The following is a 19,590-nucleotide window of genomic DNA, read 5'->3' on the forward strand; positions in this document are numbered from 1 at the left end:
AAGGACAAACATTTATGCAAGAGTACAGGTTGAGCTCCTGTACTCGTAGGTGTAAATGGCTATATGCATGAATATACACATAGTTGTGCAGTCATAATTCAGAAGGACACGCAGCACATAATTGCAATGTTTGATACATTTCCTTTTAGTGCATGTGCAGTTTCATGTAGAATTTCACTACATCTGTATTCATTTTGAATATCAAATAAAACATAAACTTGGGGGAAAAACGTTTGCAGTTGAGGCTGCATGCATCCAAAAGATGAGGGTCAAGGGATGAATGTTGAGGGATGAGGGGATCAGGGTGGAGGGATAAAGGGTCGAGGGTTGAGGGATGGAGGGTTGAGGGATGAAGGGATGAGGGTCGAGGGATGGGGGATAGGGGATAGGGGTCGAGGATTGAGGACAGAAGGGGTTTTGGAAAGGAGGGTAAGGGATGAATGGATGGAGGAGAGGTGGGTCCGTTGGCAGATGGATGAATGGATGAAGGGGTTCATCGAGATGGTGAGAGGGAACCGAGTGGGTTGTGCGACTCTGAGTGGAGGAGCCGTCTCTTCGTACCTCTTGTAGAGAGCCCCAGTGGTTCCCGTATTTGGATAAGAGAGACGGGGAAAAAAGGAAAGAAAGGGTTCAGGGGGGAGAGATGTAATAAAAGGAACACTAAACACTCCTTTGGAGAAATGATTGGGTGGTTAAGACGTAGAGCTGAGGTCCATTCATAATCTAAAGTTGAATCCAAAAAAATCTATGACCTGCGTACGAATAACAGAAAACAAATTCTTCAGTTTAATCAGTATTTTTTTTTTGCAATAAATAAACTGAAATATCTGATTTTCCTGTTCTCTTCTTTTCCTACACCTAACTCTAACTCCTGACCATGTGTGTCTGAAAGATGTAATACTATGAAGCAACCTTGCCATTAGAGCTGAAATCTTCTTGAATCTGTTGTTGCTCTGTTTGAACTGTCATGCCCACATTGTTTGGATGTTCTACTCTGTCAAACACTAAGAATTCAATCCAGTTCAATTTCAACGATGGGAAATTGAATGCATGTGCATCTAAAACACACAAAACTCCCTGACACCATACTTTAATAATCACCTGCACACTAATCAGAATGCCAGTTTGTGGGCAGCGTAGAGCAGAGTGGAACAGTGTTAATTGATCACTGCCATCTGGTGGTGATTCAACACACAGGTAAAAATAAAAAGAAGAAAGTGTTTTCTTGTTTTCGGCTTGAAATGTTTAATCTAATCAACAAGAAAACCAAAAAACAAAGTTTGTCGAGCATTTATGAAATAAAATAATGAAGGGAAATGACTGTTAATCAGAGAAAACACCACTGAAAATTCAGGAACAGCTTCTTAATAGATCTTGTTTTTTATATCAACTACTGTTTCCGAGTCCAAGAATGAACTTCACTGAACTGGAGACTTTAGACTTGAACTGGAAGTAGTTCGTAGTTGTTAATGTTAGTAGTTCTTGCAAACTGGTGGATTTTTGTCCGTATAATGGAGTTATAATAATAATAATAATAATAATAATATAATAAAACTATAATGTCACTTGACTTATCATCAGTGCCATGGTCGGCATTCAGAGTCCCGTATTGTACCCAAGTCCCTCCCTCTGTACTGTGCGTGTGTGTGTGAGTGTGTGTGTGTGCGTGTGAGTGTGTGTGTGTGCGTGTGAGTGTGTGAGTGTGCTCTTATAAAATGATCTCCCCTTTTGTCTTGAAGGTTATGTAAGCGTCATGTACGCCGTGTTTTCTGAGGGCGTGGGATGTTTTATGACTTACACCTTCAGTTAAGGGATTTGCACACAAACCCACATTTTGGAACTTCTCCAGAGATTTACATGCATGTGACAACAAATACAAATTAAGTGAATCATTATTTAATTATAAAGGTCACAATGCCACCCACTTACGGTTGCTCAAGAATCTTTTTATGAGACAACGCCTCAGTTGGTCGTTAGTTTACTTGTTGAGGTTTCCGTGGCTTACAGGTTTGTGTGGTTTGTAATGACTTTATAATGTATGCAAAAACCCTCTGTTATCAGATAACAGTTCATTAAAAACACAAGCACCCCCCAAGTTTCTAGCATTCAGGGTACATAGCTAATACATGTTGTGTTATGTTATACATGGCTGTAGGGAATTACCATTTTTATTTTAAATATTGGTGCAATACAACGAAACAAAAGTGGATTAGATGGACAGAATATACAAACTGGCCAAAAACTTCATTTTAATTTGTCTGCCTCTCAAAGCTTCAAACATGGATGCTCTACTGTTGCATTGTAGATTTATGATGGATTATATATAGAAGTAGATTTTTGGTTCAGCATGACGAAGTTATGAATAAATATGACAGGTCGTCACAGAACAGAAACACACATATGTGGATTTTTTGGTGAAACTGAGCTCACAACAGCCTCATTACTTAATAAATGTATAAGAGTATGAATAACCTATGTATGTGTAAATATATGTGTGTGAGGGGGAAGATTAGATCATTTTGAACATTGCCTGCTGCATTCAGCTCGACATTTTTGGTACATTTGCTTTCATTTTATGACATTTATTCTTGAGTACACCAGCAGCGGAGCTAGAGAAATATTCAAGGGGTGGCATGGAAACTGTAAGTGGTGGCAGAAATATATGCTGATTTAATAGCAAACAATCACATTCATCAATATTTGCTTGGAAAAGCTCCCAAATTAAGATATTTTAAGTCGAAAACATTACTGTGGCACACATACACCTTAAAGCATTGAATATAAATATCTAAAGGTGGAATTATACATCATTCAGTTGTTTTATTTCCAAATCTTTTTTTTTGGAAATGCTAATAATTTTTTTTAAATATCTAAGTCTAAATTAGTCTTCAATTTGACATCATTTGATGCCAGATTGGAGTGGCCAGGCATATTTTAGAGCTGGTAGCTGTGTGTATACATATAGTGGAGCTGAAGAACTGAACTTCACGATACACACACATATTTTGCAATCTCTTACACCTGCATGTCACTAGAGAGCAGCAACAGCACATAAGATTAATAATAATTAGATTGCACAATGACAGTCATATGCACAAGACTGACACCCACTCATGCTTGAAACCTGCACTGATACATTAACACACCTTTTATTCAAACAAACAGAAAGGGCCTTGGGTCGTGAGTTTAAACGAAAAGAAGTCTGTGTGTCAGAGAGAGAGTATTTAAAGCTTTTGTTTTGTGTATACCTGAATTGTAAACCGGAATTGAGAGCGAAGGCTTGCTGTGTGAACGTGGCCATTGAGTGTATTAGTTTAATTTTTGTCCCAGCAACAACAACCTCAGACAGATGGAGGAATCGACCAAACACTGACCTTAATGAATATGCAGAGAAACACTCCCAACTGCAACTAATACAGAAATTGTAACAATATGTTTGTTCACACTGGAAAACCCAACAAACTAAGTACAGATTGATAATGTAGGAAGTGGTACTGTCACCTCCCCCCGCCTCTTCAAGTGGATCCGTCCCTAATGTCAGAGGTCAAGCGAGAAGTAATCAAATGCAATCAGGACAGAGTCCGGGGTTGTGCTGTTGGATTAAAATGTGTCTGTTTGTCTATAAGTAAATCTAAAAGTATGTGTTTGTGGCCTGTTTTTAAAGATATTGAGTAGTAGACTGAGAACCACAGACAAGGTATGTGAAATGTAATTTAAACAAAAGCTATTATTATTCTTGATATTATTATTATCCAATTAGGAAGTTCTTAACTTGCATTGATATTGAAGTTATCAGATATTGTTTTTACAAAATCAAGATTTCATTTCATGATTCAGCAGATCTGTGGGTTCATTGTGTCTGTGTGACAAAATCACAGCCTGAAGTTCAGGTCTGTCCGCAATCCCCAAAGCATCTTTTAAATGATATTTAACACTAGAAGAAGTACATATCTGGGTGTGTTCCCATTTTTGCTCCACTTTTCTGTAGTGCAGCAAAATTCACCATCTAATAAAAACAGATTTACATGCACAACATTGATATGTAAATCATATCTGTGCAAGTGTGCATGGTGCAAACAAAGAGAAAAGATAATTCATTTATATTTTATTCAACCTTATAGTCAAAAATAGCTCCTACAGGCTGTAAGAGCTTGATTCAGTGTGGGCTTTAAAGCAGACCAGGGCTCAACTGTGTCACAGTGCTGCAATGGATACTTTTAATTGCACAGTTTGGTCATACAGTCCTCAAACTGTCCTGTTTTGTTTGATTGACCAATTGAGGCCAACCTCACACCTCCATGTGCTATGTCCTTTGGAGGATCCAAGACTGAGACTCTTTATAAAATAATTGATATTTATGCGAAATTCATCATTTGAAATTTGGGATTTCTCAAGTGAAATATTTCATTTTATGTGTGAATAAACACCATGTCCCTTTGAATTTATCACACGTAACATTTAACAAATTAAATATTACAGTACATGTGACATTGTTGGTTTTTTATTTAAATCCCCAAGTTACACTTATTTGTTTTGTTTTTTTGTCCAATATCCTGTGTGTTTTCTATGATTACATTAACCAGACAATAAAAGTGATCTTTTTATAGTAGGCAAAAATGCCATTACATGTATATGCTACAAAAATAGGTCCACTGGGAATGAAATACAAATAATAATGAATTAATGACACTTACTCCATCTGATGAGATACTGTTATGCAGTTATTATGTTTGTAGTTTTTGGAAAGACCATCACATGTAATGTTTTCGTATACAATGTGACGGTTGTATAATGTGTGAAATATGTTTCACAATAAAATAATTGACGTGAAACACAGAAAGATGCCTTTGAATAATACAGCGAGGAATGTTAATCACTGACGAACATGACTAATCAGCATGGTAAAAACCACAAGAGCACTTTCATTTCCTTGTTAACCTTTGAGACCAGAGTGTTCACAGTTCAGTTAAAATGTAAAGGTCCAGTGTTTAATATTTAAGAGAATCTATTGGCAGTAAGAAATTGAATATAATATTCATAGGTAGGTAGGTTTTAATTAGTTTATTATCACCGGAATAAAGGAATAGTTATGTTTTTATATCCTTTTAAATCTACATATCTAATCACCATGTTTCTACAGTAGAAACAAAAAAGTTTTCACGACCACCGTAGTTTCTCCTATATGTTTGCTAGGGGAGGATGAAACGAGGGAGTTCTGATCTGATCCGAACCTAAACTGGACCTTAAAACAAACTTTGAAAATAATTAAAATATGAAATTATAAATTACATTTTGAAAAGAAATGAAAGTATAAAATGTGAGTCACTTTGACCCTGTTCTGGGTGTTGCCATTTAATGAAGGGCTGAATGAGACTTTGACTGTCATGACGATGGAATCTGAATACATCGTTATTTACAAACCAACAATCAATCAGACTGCTCACATCAGTCAGAAACATGGAGGAAGACAGGAGCTTGCCCAAGTGAGTGGAATCTTTTTTAACTGAACAACTGATGCATCTCTATTATTTTATTTTATATAGCTGTTATTATTAATATAAATCATTTATTTATTAGGTAATAATCAAAGGAAGATTATTATCAATTATGCAGGGATGGGATATTTTTATAAATTGATTGCTTTATCGGAAGAAAAGCTTTCTTGAAAAACAAGAAAATAGATTGTTATTATTTGTATGTATTATTCAGTTGTTCTTTCTTTTAAAGTGTTCAAATCAATTCAAGAAGATTTGTGTTTTTTAGCTGAAGATCTTCTGGTTTTGATAAAATTGTTTACAAGATTTACAAATATATGAGCACCTGTTAATTTCTACCTGATTCAGTCCAGCTACAGTACCTTTGTGAGGCTTATAATGTTCAATTTATGTTGACACTGTGTCAGAGTAACAATTCAGTCATTTTCTATAGCATCTATTATACATTTTTACACACTTATTTTTTAAAAAAAGCAACGTACTCATTGTTTCCTTATGCTGTGATGTATTCTGTAAGCTTCTATAGATCTAGACATCATTTTGTTGTATTGGATTTGTTTAAAGTTGTTTTATTCATGATAAATATGTATAAAGCTAAACATTTGTGTACATTTTGTTTATTTTCTACCTGTTTTTAAACCTAAATGTATGTTATCAGTTTAATAGATCCACACCTGCCTTTCACTGTACCTGCCAATATGTAATCTAATACGTATTCAATTTACAATCCTCCAACTCTTTACCCAACAAGTTATTTTCCTGGAAACATTCCACCACTTCTCTCCACGTCCTACTTTACTAACAACCTTCCTATCAACCTCCTTTCCTTCCTGCCTTCTTGCAGATCTCTCTCTCTCTCTCTCTCTCTCTCTCTCTCTCTCTCTCTCTCTCTCTATGTCCCACCAATTTAATTTTCTACCTGCAGTCACCATCAGAGTTTGACATTTGTTGTCTTTAACCAGGAGGCCGTGGGACACCTGTCGAGAGATCCCCGTCATTGAAGATGAACAGACGCCATGGAAACTGATCAAACTACTGAAGGCTATCAGTCTCTGTGTAGTTGCTGTGACTGTGTTTGGATTGGCTCTATGTAGCAAGGTTTGTTTCTATATACATACATCGACCTATACTGTGTCAAAAAACATTTTCACTTACCAAAATCAACCACTAGTCTTGCATGGGAACTATAATTTCAATTGAATGTATATCTGGTGAGCACTTCCACTTTTACAGGGGCTGTATAAAGGATAATGAAAGTGCCCATTAACAGGAAGAACAACAAACAACAAACAGTTGAACAAACAGTAAATATAATTTTACAGTATGTTTAAAAACAAGACTAGTCAGCAGTATTCATCCAGGTATATCAAAGTATATAAAGTAAGTAAAGTGGTAAAAGTTAACTGAGTTAACTCAAATATAACATCTGAAATCTTTAAGAGGTATTGAGGACAAAGTTTCCCTCCCTTTCTCATTCTGTGAAGCACTTTTATCTTCCTGTCTTGCCTCAACTTTGTTCTCTGTTCCAGGCTTCGTTCCTCCTCCTCATCACCTTGTCCAATGAAGGCACCAAGACCCTCCCGGCTGAGCAGAAACCTGTCGCTCTGCTGTGTATCGGCTGCTCTCTCATCGCGTCCAGTGTGCTTCTCTTGCAAAAGAGCATCTGGAAGGCGTGTTATAAATCCTCAAAGGTGCCGGTCAAAACAACGATGGCTTTGGTGAGAAACCTAATAAGATTTCTTAACTCTCACCTTTTTGATTGATACCTTGAAGAATGTTTATGCCAGTGACTGTCGCTGCTCTATTTTCACTCATTCTAAAATCTTCTATATGTCATAGAAAATGTTTTCGAACTCATCAAGCTAAACCTAATTTGATATGGTGGGCCAACCAATACCAAGAGTCAGACTTGGGCATATAAGGCACAGTTACCTGAAATATTATCTTTAAAATATATTTTTAGTTAAATGCTGAATTCTAAAAGGCCTCTTCACTTTCAGTACACTTACCAGGAACTCTTCTATGAAAATCTTGTCACTGGTAGAAAACTGGAATGTGTTGTTCTTCTCCTATGCTAGCTCCTATAGTAGTAGTGTAAATACACCTCCCAATGTCCTACGAGCTCCCTAGCACTGTGTTAAGAGCAAAGGTTTGTGTTGCAACAATCCCCTGATACTTGTAAAGCTGAACTGATGCTTAAAGAGGAAATCTCTCATAAGATGGTGAGAGATTTGTGTTCAATGTATTATAAATGTTCTACTTCTCTTCTGCAGGTTCTGTTCTTTGAGTTCATCGTGTCTCTGGGTGCAGCGATTCTCACAATCGTAGCAATGCCACACTTGGACATCGTGACCAACGTGACGATACTGAATGGTGTAGCCGTCCTCTCTGCGCTCCTACAGGTGGTCACTCAGTGCACTGCCAAAGAAAGGAACCGCTTCCTGGCGCCATCCATCACTGCCTTTATCCTGATTTTGCTCGGTTACGTCCTGTTCCTCGTCTTATACATTATGAAGGATCCTACTGGTATCAAGAGGGGCATTTGGGTGGGTCTGGCTGTTGGTGGGGCTTTCTTGGTGTCTTTCAATTGGTGGGAGAACTACTTGAGACTCATCAGCGAGAACAGCAGCTCTGTCTTTCTCAAAGAGTTGTGTAAAGATGTGAGAAGGAGCCAAACGATGCTGCACATCCTCTCAAGCCTGCTCAGGATCGTGGTGACCGCCTGTGTGCTCGGAGCCTACGTCCCTCTGGCCAAAATGGACTGGGACATAGTGACCTCCATCCCGAGGCGTGAGACAAGAATTATAGCCATCATCATTGGGGTCCAGCTGGTCTCCTCTGCACTCTGCCACTGGTTTGCTGTGGCTGCCTGCAAGATGCACGCCCTGCGACGGTGCTTCATCCTGCCTTTGTACCTGGCCTCTCTGGCTGTCATGGCTCTGCTCATCATCCCTGTTATCGTTTACTATCAGGACTACAGAATAAGTCTGAACGGGACTGAAAGCATCAACTTCACAGGCTACTGCAATGTAGTTGTGGATGGAAGAAACCAAAGCGGCAGTGTGTTCCCACATCTGGTTCTGGATGTTACACACACTCTGTGCTTCCTGGACATGTCCAAGATAACTGACATTGGCATGCTGACAGGTAATAATATTGAGCTACAGTGTGACACTATACTTTACATTAAGAGATAGTTCACATTCTGTTGTACAGTATGTTCATTCATCTGAATTAGTATTAGTATTTGTGGAGAGTTTGATGCTGAAGTTGAAGTTTGAAGTTATTTAGTCAAACGTCCTATTTTGGCATAAAAAACATTGAGACACATTTACATCTTCTAAAGGTTCAGCAGTGTCCTGGTGGCTCGGTCTTGTGTTGGCCACTGTCCACATCTGGAACCTCAGTCTGTATCGCATCCAGAGGACACAGGACCTGTTCATCAGGAGGTTGTACGAAGGAGGATTTATAGAGCAGTCACTGCTTCTAAATGCTCGATTTGACATCCAGACGACTGAGAAGCAAAAGAAGTAAGTGTGTGTGTGTGTGTGTGTGTGTGTGTGGGCGTGTGTGTGCATGTGTGTGTTTGTTGGGAAGATCAGGAATATCCTACAAAGTGAGGTTCAAGTTTGGACATGTATGATTAGTTTAGGTTTCTGACTTTAAAACCGGGGTTAGACTGGGGAGAAGATGGCTGGATTAAAATATGTGTAGAATAATCCCATTAAGCAGTGGTACAGGCATCAACTCTTCCTCCTGCGTGTTTTTTGTTTCAGTCATTCCTAGGTTCTTGTTTTTTTTCTTGTTCTTCCATGACACATTTTTATACTTATGTACATATATAAATAATGTCTTCCAAAAACATGATCAGTTTCATGTGTTCAAAAAGTACTAAGCTTACTCACTTACTTGAGTTTGTTTTTATGAATGGAGTTCTTGGTCAACTGTTATCTGTCTTTCTCATCTTTAAAAACACTTAAATGATCTACTTAATGTTCTTTATCTTGCATACACATGTTTTATCTCTAATTTTAAGGTTTTAAATTTGTATTGGTAACAAAACAGGTTGACAAGTGGTAAATAAAAAGGTCATAATAAAAAAAAAATCTGTAGACAAAGGCTGCAATTATGAAGCTCCATAATTAATGTTGAATGAAAAATATTCATGGCCTTCTGCCAACAAACAGTAGGTGCTAAACACTAAGGTGTGTCCAAAAAGATTATCTGTACTGTGGTGCACAAGGTTTATAGTAGTGTGAGGTCATGATAAGGAGGCTCAGAGAAGCATGTGTATGTGTGGGATTACTGTCAGTGTCTCAATGTAAAGACACTTTCAAAAAAATCGTGTCATTTCCAGATTCAGGCCACTAGACCCGGTGAAAGTGTTCCTCTGTGCCACCATGTGGCATGAAACTTACGACGAGATGATGAAGATAATAATTTCAATATTTCGGTAAGTTTCACATTGCCAGCTAGTAACTACAGAAACAAGCTATTAGGCAATTTACCCATGTTTACCCCTCTTTTAGCAAAAGAAATTCCTGAATGTTATTGAGTAGATTGGTTTTCACAATGACATGCATGTAGGTAAACATGGTTTTTAGTCTGAAACCAGCCAATACACAGAATTAGAAGAACTATCTGAACTACCACTGGCTGTCTTCATTGTTATCCCCATGGTTTTGATCGCTGTGGTTATGTTGTAGAGCAGCTACTGCAGAGGAAGTATATAATTTGTGTTGTGGTTTTTGGTCAGCGGGACTAATATCTAGTTAAATATTAGATATAAAATCATGGCTGTCCAGAGAATATTCCTCAACCATCTTGGATTGTACAGTTCAGTTTCATCACTCCTGAAAGTTGATGGAAATTACGGGCCGTATTGGTGGATTTTAGCTAAATAAAATCGTGGTGGAATTTCCTTTTGATTGTGAACCAGTATCATCACAGTAGCTTTATGTGATTCTTGTTACTTCCCAGACTGGACAGGTACAGGCCAAAGAAGGAAGGAGAAACAAGTGATGTGACTTTTGAAGGCCACATCTACTTCGACGATGCCTTCAGTGATGTTCCCGGAAGTCGAGGGCGCCACGTCAACGAATATGCAGAGATGCTTGTGGAAATTATCCGAGAAGTTTACAGGTAAAATCTGTGAAACTCAAGGATGACAGTTTAACAAATGATGAAGATCTCACAGATTCTCCCTCTCTCATCCTCTGTCATCAGTATCTTCCTAAACCTCGATAAAGACGTCTTCAAAAAGCAGCAGCAGATCCCTGATCAGAAGATCGTGAGGACGCCGTACGGAGGACATGTAGTGGTCAACATGCCTCATGGAAACAGCCTGATGATTCACTTCAAGGACAAACAACTCATCCGACACAAGAAGAGATGGTCTCAGGTGGGAGTTTGATGACTATCTAGCTCAAACATTTTGTAGCTTTAAAACATCAGTCAGCACTCACAACATGTAGGTTCCTGGCCTTTCCTCTATTGTCAGTGAGACATTTGCTTTTGATAGTATTACTTGGTCTTTAATTAAAATTATTAAAATGAATACTGCATTTTCCACCTCTGCAGTGAGATAATGTGATTTCAAATCTTCAAATATCTACGTATATCCAACATAAACCTGGTGAATTAGAGGAAGATAATGTGAAAAGTTTGGGGGGGTAATTTTTGCCAAATTTGTTCAAAACCTTTGCGGACAGGTAGTTTTGTTATTTGTAACTAAAATATGTGTGTCAGAGTTTGTTTGCTAAATAGTATTTAATATTTTCCAGGTCATGTACTTGTATTATCTCCTGGGCTGGAAAGTTACAACCAACTACTACAAAAGGTTGGAGAAAGGAGAGGACGAGGCCGAACTGAAAAGAGAGCTTCAGGTGAGATGAGAGGAAACGCTTTTACGCACACAGGAACCAGTGAAGACATACACACCAACATACAGTACATTTGCAGTATATACATATGAAAAGATTTAAATGTAAAACAGAGAAAACTGTGCGTATTCCCCCAGAAAGAGAAGCACAACACCTACCTCCTGGCTTTAGATGGAGACACAGACTTTCAGCCAGCTGCTGTGATGTTGCTCATCGATCGTCTGAAACTGTATCCGCTTGTCGGGGCAGCATGTGGCCGGATTCACCCTACTGGATCAGGTTGGTCAAATACAGGGACGGGAAACAGATAAAGCAATGTCAACCCAGTATCTAATCGTCCAACTGGATGCAGTAATGGTTCATGTAGTTTAGGTTAAACAGAGGACTATGAATTGTACAGTGTACTCTACAATAACCTATGTCCAAAGTTAATTCATGCATTCCAATGCCAGACCACACTGCATGATTACAATATATTGTCAGTGAAAGACTGTACTGTACTGTAAGGTTACAACTTCAAACAAACACATTCAGCACTTCCCAAATACATTATTTATGTAATAACACTGCTGTATTTCCCTGCTAGGTCCCATGGTGTGGTACCAAAAGTTTGAATACGCAGTGGGCCACTGGCTTCACAAGACAGCAGAGCATGTGTTTGGCTGCGTGCTTTGCAGCCCGGGCTGCTTCAGTCTGTTCAGAGCAGCAGCGCTGATGGATGACAATGTGATGAAAAGATACACCATCAAGGCCACAAAGGCTAAACACCACATCCAGTACGACCAAGGTAACCGAAAACTCAAATAGACGCTTTATACTGTGGCTGATTAATTCTAGAGCAGACAGTACACAATTTATAGATACATGTTATGAAGAGGACTGTGGTAATGTGGACTTACAAGGCAAATTCCTAAATAAAGGTTATTGGTATGGTGGCAAACTTAAATTTAAACATTGTTCAGTAGTTGTAACCTGATCAAATAGCCTATTTATAGGTTGCATTGCTATATAATTCTTCCAGGTAGTATAGTATGCTACAAAATGAGATGAATTAGGAAGCTAACACTGGTTAGTTACAGGTTACAAGCAGACATTGCCGTAGGACAAAACTGACCAGATGTGAATTGTACATGGAATAAGTTGTACGTACCGTGCAGTAAATGTTACATAATGTGTTATATGCTTGTCTGTGTTTGCACAACAGCTTGCATAACAATTATCAACTGAAAACTATCAATTAAGTCTCAGCAGTGTCTTTATAATAATAATTATATAAATAATAATACATAAATACATATGTATGCTAAATATTTAGCACCTCCTGCCGACTGTTCCTTTGCATGCTTGAAGGCTCAGATGAAGACCAACTGAATATTTCTGTGTTGTCTCTGCAGGTGAGGACCGCTGGCTGTGCACTCTGCTGCTAAAGCAGGGGTGGAGAGTGGAGTACAATGCAGCCTCCGACGCCTACACCAACGCCCCGGAGGAGTTCAAAGAGTTCTACAACCAGGTGATCACCAAGAACCACTTTAAACCTTTTGTAATTCAAAGGACACTGAACCAGAAAACATGCTGGTTGTTTGACTGAAACTACAGCAATCTCTACCGAAAGCTAGATTTCAACAATGTGGATGTTATGTCTAATATTTCAGCGTCGGCGATGGGGACCGTCCACCATGGCCAACATTGTGGACTTGCTGGGCTCTGGCACCCTTGTTACCAAGAGGAACCCCTCCATGTCCAAACCCTACATGTTCTACCAGCTCTTCAGCTTGGTCTCGTCCATTCTGGCACCTTCCACCGTCGTCCTTATGATCGCAGGTCAGGCTTGTTTTAGTTTTTTTTTTTCTGCCAAATAAAAACGCTTAGCAGGACCTCAATGGAAATGAGTTAAAGCTGTCACTGTTTTATTCTGGGACGTGTGTCAAATTAAATTCTTAGAGCTTAATTGTAGATCATGCAATTCTTGTTCTTTTGCAAGTATACTATTATGTCCAGTGTGTAAAATTCTACAGTAGCCTACAACGGACAAACCAGTGTTTTTCTTTTGTTTCTCCTACACACTTGGAAGGCTGAGCTGTATTCAAATGTTTGCAATCTGCAACTTCACCAGTAGATACCACTAAATCCTACACACTTTAAAGTATTTCTTTATGACAGAATGAAATCAAAGGTGCTTGTTACAAAGGACTAGACAGCAGTCCAGTCCACTGCATTAATATTTTACTCCAAATGATACAGTTAAAATGTATAACCTTATTCAAATGTTTATCTGGTTATAAAGTTAAAATCAATTATTAAATGATTGAAGACATCTGACCTACATCTGAATGGATTATTTCACTTTCAGTATGATGCAGGGAAAGTCAGGTGATAATCATGGTGACTTTACTGTGTGTTTGTTAAGGCAGTTATTTTGTTTGCTTCCCATCCACCATTCAGGTAGTTTGACAGTGTTGCTTGACATTCACCCCAACATCGCTCTGGTCCTGTCTTTGACCCCTCCGGCTATCTTCCTCGGTATCAGCTTCAAGATCAAATCAGACACTCAGATCCTAATTGCAGCAGTCTTGAGCATCCTGTACGCCTTCGTCATGATGATAGCAGCACTTTCCATAATTGGTATGTTAGACACAAACTCGACAAAGCCTCTTAATACTAAAATGTTTCTGTCCTCTAAGTTTCCATTTATGTTTATTCTTCGTCAGGCAACATGGTGAAGGACAAAACCATCATGACTCCCAGCAGCCTCTTCCTCATCGCCCTTGCCACTTTTTACCTCCTTACTGCACTCATGCATCCTCAGGAGGTTGGCCTGGTGTGCTTTGGCTTGCTGTACATCCTCTGCATCCCCAGCGCCTATATGCTGCTGGCTATTTACTCCATGGTCAACATGAACAATGTGTCCTGGGGCACCAGGGAGACGGCAGCTCCTGGAGCCACCGCCCCACAAACCCAAGTCCAGAAAGGTAGAGACTAGTTTAACCTTAGAAAATGTCTAGAAAAGATTATTGAGATTATTGTGCATGCATTTTGAGAAAGCCAGTTACTTAAATCTTTTACATTTTGAGCCACAATGGGCTGATTATTGACAATTTTTAATTATATGGTATCAATCAGTACTTAAGGTCTGCATCAATCATGCCCTCTTTGACCCTTTACCATTCACTAATTTTAAACTACTACTAAAACTATGTATCATTTTATGTTTGACTTGCACTAAAACTGATGCTTACTCTTGCAGCCAAAAGCACATTTGCACAGTTCTTCACACGGTCCAAATGCTGTCGACAACTCTGTCGGAGAGGAAGTGAAGAAGAGCTCAGCGGTGTGGTGGCACCAGAGCCTCAACTTCAACCCCAAAACACTATTGTGGAGGAAGTGAGGAGTCCTGCGCAGGAGCAGAGGTAAGATCTGAAGGAACATTGATTGCAGGGTTTGTATCATATTATGACTGACTAGAGAAACTTGTGAAAAGCCTAATGTAGAGTGAGCTGTCAGTATGAAGTCTTATATAGTACATTGATTAAATGATATATAAACTGCTTTGTCAATAATTGTTATTTCTTACTATGTTTCAGGCAAATGGTTCCTGCTTTCACCTGCCCTAACCAGTGTAAGTCCTCATATGAGGGAGTTTAGCAAAAATAAGCTGAAAATCAGTTGCAAAAGACGATGATTCAGAAACTTTAATGTGCTCTTTTCTGCAGGTTGGGTCACACAACTGCAGAGTTTGTCTGATGACATGCGCCTGCAGGAAGATTCCCTTGACCAGGTGTGAATATCTCGTTTTATCACTCTGCGTTTTGTGCAAGTTAAGCATGTGTGTTGCACTAGCAGGGGCAAAGTAAAATTTAAACCTGAAGCAGCATGACAGACAGATTCTGTATTTCTCTGCAGGAGGAGGAGCAGTTCTTCAGAGAGATGATCACCAAATACCTGGAGCCTCTTCCTGAGAACAAAAAGAAGCAGAAAAAAATGGCAGAGGAACTCAAGGATTTGAGAAACAAGGTGACTTTATGTTAGATGAACCTAATTACATGTTTGTGAAATCCTTTGATGATGTTTGTGTCATGTTCTATTGTGCAGTAACAATATAACATGAATCCTTGCCTTCTCTCCTCACATACAGATCACCTTCATCTACTTCATTTGCAACGCCTTCTGGCTCATAGCGACCTTCGTCCTGCAGCTCTTAGAGTGGTCCGTCCTTATCCAGGTGCCGAAGGTGGACATCAACCTACAGTTTACTGGAGAGTACATGTACATCGACCCTCTGGGCTTCATGTTCATCCTGGCCTTTGCCTTGCTGGTTCTCATCCAGTTCATAGCCATGGTGTACCACAGGTAACCAATCACCTGTCAGATCAATGTTCCTGATGTAGATAGATCACTTTTTTAACTCTCTTGTTCTGTGTTTTTTTCAGAATATACACCCTGATCCATTTTGTGGCCTTTCTGGATACAGAGTCCATATCTGAAAAACAAAAACAACAAGAGTCACAGGTACATACGACTGCTATACAGCCACTGTTGCTTCTGCCACCACTACTGTTATTACCACTGCTACTATGGTTGGTGCTAGTAAATCTATTATTAGGTAATAATATATCATATATAATAATATATCTATAAAAATACAACATATCAGACAAAATCAGGGACATAATAACAATAAAGTCTGGGACTTATTTCCATCCTCGTCCCTGGTTTAGTCGGAGACAGGCACAGCTGTTAACTTTACTCTGAGAGACCCAGAACTGCATCTGGTGTTACATTATACATCAGCCCTCAATCATAACCAAAGCTAAAGGTTTTCAAAATAAAGTATGAAGATGTTTATGGAAATGATGACAGCAAACTACTTTTGGCTGTTGTGTAACTAGTGTCAGTAGTTCATCACAACACCTTCTTAAAAAATCAGTTTATGTGAAAGTTTAGATTTTACAATATTCTCAATAGTTGGTTAAAATCAAAAAGAAAAAGGGCAAGGAAGGTAAATAATTCCAACCGCAACAGTTGCGGCTTATATTGATAATAATGAATCTAAATATTAAACTCATCAAATCAAAAGAACATATCCGCTCTTAGAGAGCTTTTACGCTGTGATTCAGTCCTAATGTCCTGAACACACAGTGCAACCTCCCCATTGTTAGAAATGTTTTCTGAGTGACACAATCAGCATTTGCATGTAATTTATGTCGAGCTTTTTTAATGTGTCAGCTGAAATGCACCGGCCACAACATTTAAAATAACTGAAGCTTAACGCGTCACACCCCACCCTTCCAATACTAAGGTTCAACTGGGAAAAATATTTGGCAAGTCATTAGTGCAAAGCTGTTGTAGGTGTGGCAGTGTGGTGTCGTTGTAATACTCATCATCTGAATTCTTTATAGGTCACAGATGATGAAGCGGATGACAGTGACGAAATGATGTTTCCAGGTCTGCTCACAAGAAGTCACAACCATGGAACTCTGGTGTGAACAAGGATGAACCGAAACACAACCAGAACCTGTTTTTAGCACTTTGAAACAACCTTGTAACGTATGCAGCATTCAAAACCGTTTTAACACTCATAAAACAAGCACAACACAACTTCATTAGAGGGTGTGTCTGTGTGTGTGTGTGTGTGTGTGTGTGTGTGTGTGTGTGTGTGTGTGTGTGTGTGTGTGTGTGTATGTGTGTGTGCATGTGCATGGGTTGTAGGAATGAAATAACTAGCCAATACCAAAGCATTAAATTAAATACAGTTAATGACTGACAGCTAGGTAACAGGGTGTATCTGAACAAGCTAATTTATTTCTTGTATCAGTTCTGCTTCTGTGTTGACACTTCACTGTCAATGCAACACAATACGAAGGTAAAGCTACAACTTTATGAAGGTTTAAGATGGACAATGTGAAGAAGACATTTTTAACTTGCCAATTTTCACTTTAATCACTTTAATCTTGATTTAGTCATTTATTATTATTATTGAAAGTGTTTTTAAAGAATCCAATGATGAAGGAAAATGGTGCTGGTCTTACAGCCAAAAATGATTGAACTCTGCTCTGATTCTTTGTTTAACGCACATTTTATTTTCAATGCCGGAGAATTATCAGACACGTCTGATGAAACCATATTTCTGTCTGCTGTGTGTCAAGTTTCTCTCTTATTCTTTTTACCTGTTTTTATAATGACTGATAATGATGATTTAGGAAAAGTCTGTGCCTTGTTCTAATTAAAGCACTTTGTGATGAACTTCTCTAATCTAATATTGTCTTGAATATTTAAAAAATCCTTTTATTGGTGTGTTTTACAATTTGAAATGTGTATTAAATAGTGCTCTACATATAAATAATAAATATAAAATCTAATCTCTCAAACTGATGATAATGAAACTGAACAGCTGTAAAACAATGCTTTAACAATGGAGACAGAGTATATACGATTTTTTTATGTTTAATGTGTTACTGGTGGCAAAAACAAACCTTTAAATCTATACAAATAGTTTCTGATAATGTTTTCTTAGAATCAAATATGCAATTTATGCAAGAAGCAACATTTAAACCCAAGAAATGATGCATGGAGGGAGTAGACAGATATGGGACAGCGTGGTGAAAAAGGGGCCTTGGCCCAACTGAATAGGCCCCTTCCTGTAGGAGTGGGGGCGGCTTAAGAGGGGACTTGACCTTGCAACAGGCCAGCAACCTCCCACGGGTCTGAAGTAGGAGAAAGCAAGGACAGCCAAGAGGAAACAAACAAATAAAAAGTAAGTTCAGAAACAGAGAAAGCTGGATTAATCCACCGGTCCCCTGGCAGCGACTTCATCCCCAGAGGCCCGGCCAAAATACAGCTTATTTTTTCTTGTCTTATTTTTTATTTACTTCTCATTTTTATTATTATTCATTTAAAATATGATCCAGAGGAAAGCATTGCAACCAAAGATGAATCAGTAATCAGTAGTCTCAGGTGTAAGGATATTTGCATAGAAAGGTTTAAAAATGCTAAAGTTGAGCCAGTTTAGGGTAAATCAGCTGAGAGTTTCTTGACCATTCAGGAGTTGTTTGAAATGATCGAACCATCACGAAGGTTTAAAAAACAAAAACAAGGAGGACTTTTACTTCTTGAGCCCTGGCAGGCTGATCTTTCCTGTGTACTTTGTTACATTGTTGAGCTTCAATTAAGCCTATTGTATGTAAAGGTCAATGTGCTGGTTTCAAATGTGCGCAAGTCTGTCCCTGTCTCTAACTACTGACTGTAGCTCTATAGACACAAAGACAATCACTGATTTCGTCATTTCACGGGATGTTTGACGTTTTGGAATTCTTTTGTTTTAATATGTCTCCCTATTACGTCTAACAAGGAGACAGTCATGTTTTTAAGTGCTCAAAAACAGCTGCACTCATCTAAATGAAACAAAAACACAAACATCCTCCGTGTACCCATGTATATTGTGAAGCTGCAGCTAAAAATATGAATAATTATTTAGCCATTAGAACACAAGTGTATTGGATTGTGCAGCCTTAGTGGAGGTGTGCTCTGAGTTCTCTCTAGTCATGTCTGAATTGAGTTGTAGACTGGAGGTGTGAATGTGTGTGTTGCCATGTATAGAAGCTGTAATCTACTCATTCATACACAGGTGGCAGTGTGTGCATGTGCAGTGTATCTGATAGCGGTATGGTTTGTCATCTGTCAGTCCAAGCTCTCTGATGTCTGTTTCAATGCAAGTAGAAAATCCAAACAAACCTAAACCATCCATTGTGATACCGAAATGAGGATTCTGCTTCCCCCCTCACACTAACCACCTGATCGCAGGGACCCCCCCTAAAGGTAGAGAGTGGTTTAGAGATGTCTCCGATGTTATCAGTACGTCTGCAGCGAAGTGTTTTGAATTGTGGTTTCACAATATCTTGTATCAGGTCCAGCTATAAAGAGAAAGGTCACATCCTCTTTTCCCTTTTTATCTGTCTTTTTATATTGTCTCAAAGCTTTCAGCTTTACAGAGGCAGAACTAGGATAAACCAAAGCCTGATATTACCATATGTTGGGGGATTATTTTTATAAAAGTTTATCCTCATTTTACAGGTGTTGGTTAGAAGGCTGAGCTTCTCTGGAGGCAGGAATTATGTCATTAGATAAGTTGAGCCTCAGTCAGAAAAGACTTTAAAAAACTTGAAAATTTGGTCTTTTTGTAAAGTTTTTAATATTATGACCTTGCCACTAATGATCCC

The 19,590-nt window shown here is 38.6% G+C and overlaps 1 protein-coding gene across 3 annotated transcripts in view; it reads left to right on the forward strand.

The window, feature by feature from the left end:
- The window catches only part of LOC127357471 (chitin synthase chs-2-like), a 28,368-nt gene extending 10,788 nt beyond the window's left edge, over positions 1-17,580 (forward strand). The window contains exons 1-22 of one of the 3 annotated variants that reach the window (XM_051389681.1): positions 5,432-5,483; positions 6,458-6,593; positions 7,025-7,213; positions 7,769-8,642; positions 8,842-9,025; positions 9,853-9,948; positions 10,476-10,637; positions 10,722-10,896; positions 11,279-11,380; positions 11,515-11,656; positions 11,964-12,164; positions 12,772-12,887; positions 13,030-13,198; positions 13,820-13,999; positions 14,086-14,346; positions 14,622-14,784; positions 14,959-14,993; positions 15,088-15,152; positions 15,278-15,388; positions 15,510-15,724; positions 15,805-15,883; positions 16,774-17,580. In XM_051389681.1, coding sequence (XP_051245641.1) covers positions 5,458-5,483; positions 6,458-6,593; positions 7,025-7,213; positions 7,769-8,642; positions 8,842-9,025; positions 9,853-9,948; positions 10,476-10,637; positions 10,722-10,896; positions 11,279-11,380; positions 11,515-11,656; positions 11,964-12,164; positions 12,772-12,887; positions 13,030-13,198; positions 13,820-13,999; positions 14,086-14,346; positions 14,622-14,784; positions 14,959-14,993; positions 15,088-15,152; positions 15,278-15,388; positions 15,510-15,724; positions 15,805-15,883; positions 16,774-16,860 — 3,768 coding nt within the window. In that variant the 5' untranslated portion in view covers positions 5,432-5,457 and the 3' untranslated portion in view covers positions 16,861-17,580. Of the gene's footprint in view, positions 1-5,431; positions 5,484-6,457; positions 6,594-7,024; positions 7,214-7,768; positions 8,643-8,841; positions 9,026-9,852; positions 9,949-10,475; positions 10,638-10,721; positions 10,897-11,278; positions 11,381-11,514; positions 11,657-11,963; positions 12,165-12,771; positions 12,888-13,029; positions 13,199-13,819; positions 14,000-14,085; positions 14,347-14,621; positions 14,785-14,958; positions 14,994-15,087; positions 15,153-15,277; positions 15,389-15,509; positions 15,725-15,804; positions 15,884-16,773 lie in introns of those variants that run through there. The other 2 variants (XM_051389683.1, XM_051389682.1) reach the window with 2 other exon arrangements.
- Positions 17,581-19,590: the final 2,010 nt, after the last annotated feature.

Source organism: Dicentrarchus labrax, unplaced genomic scaffold (assembly GCF_905237075.1).
Source record: "Dicentrarchus labrax unplaced genomic scaffold, dlabrax2021, whole genome shotgun sequence".
In the NCBI taxonomy this organism is placed as follows: domain Eukaryota; kingdom Metazoa; phylum Chordata; class Actinopteri; family Moronidae; genus Dicentrarchus; species Dicentrarchus labrax.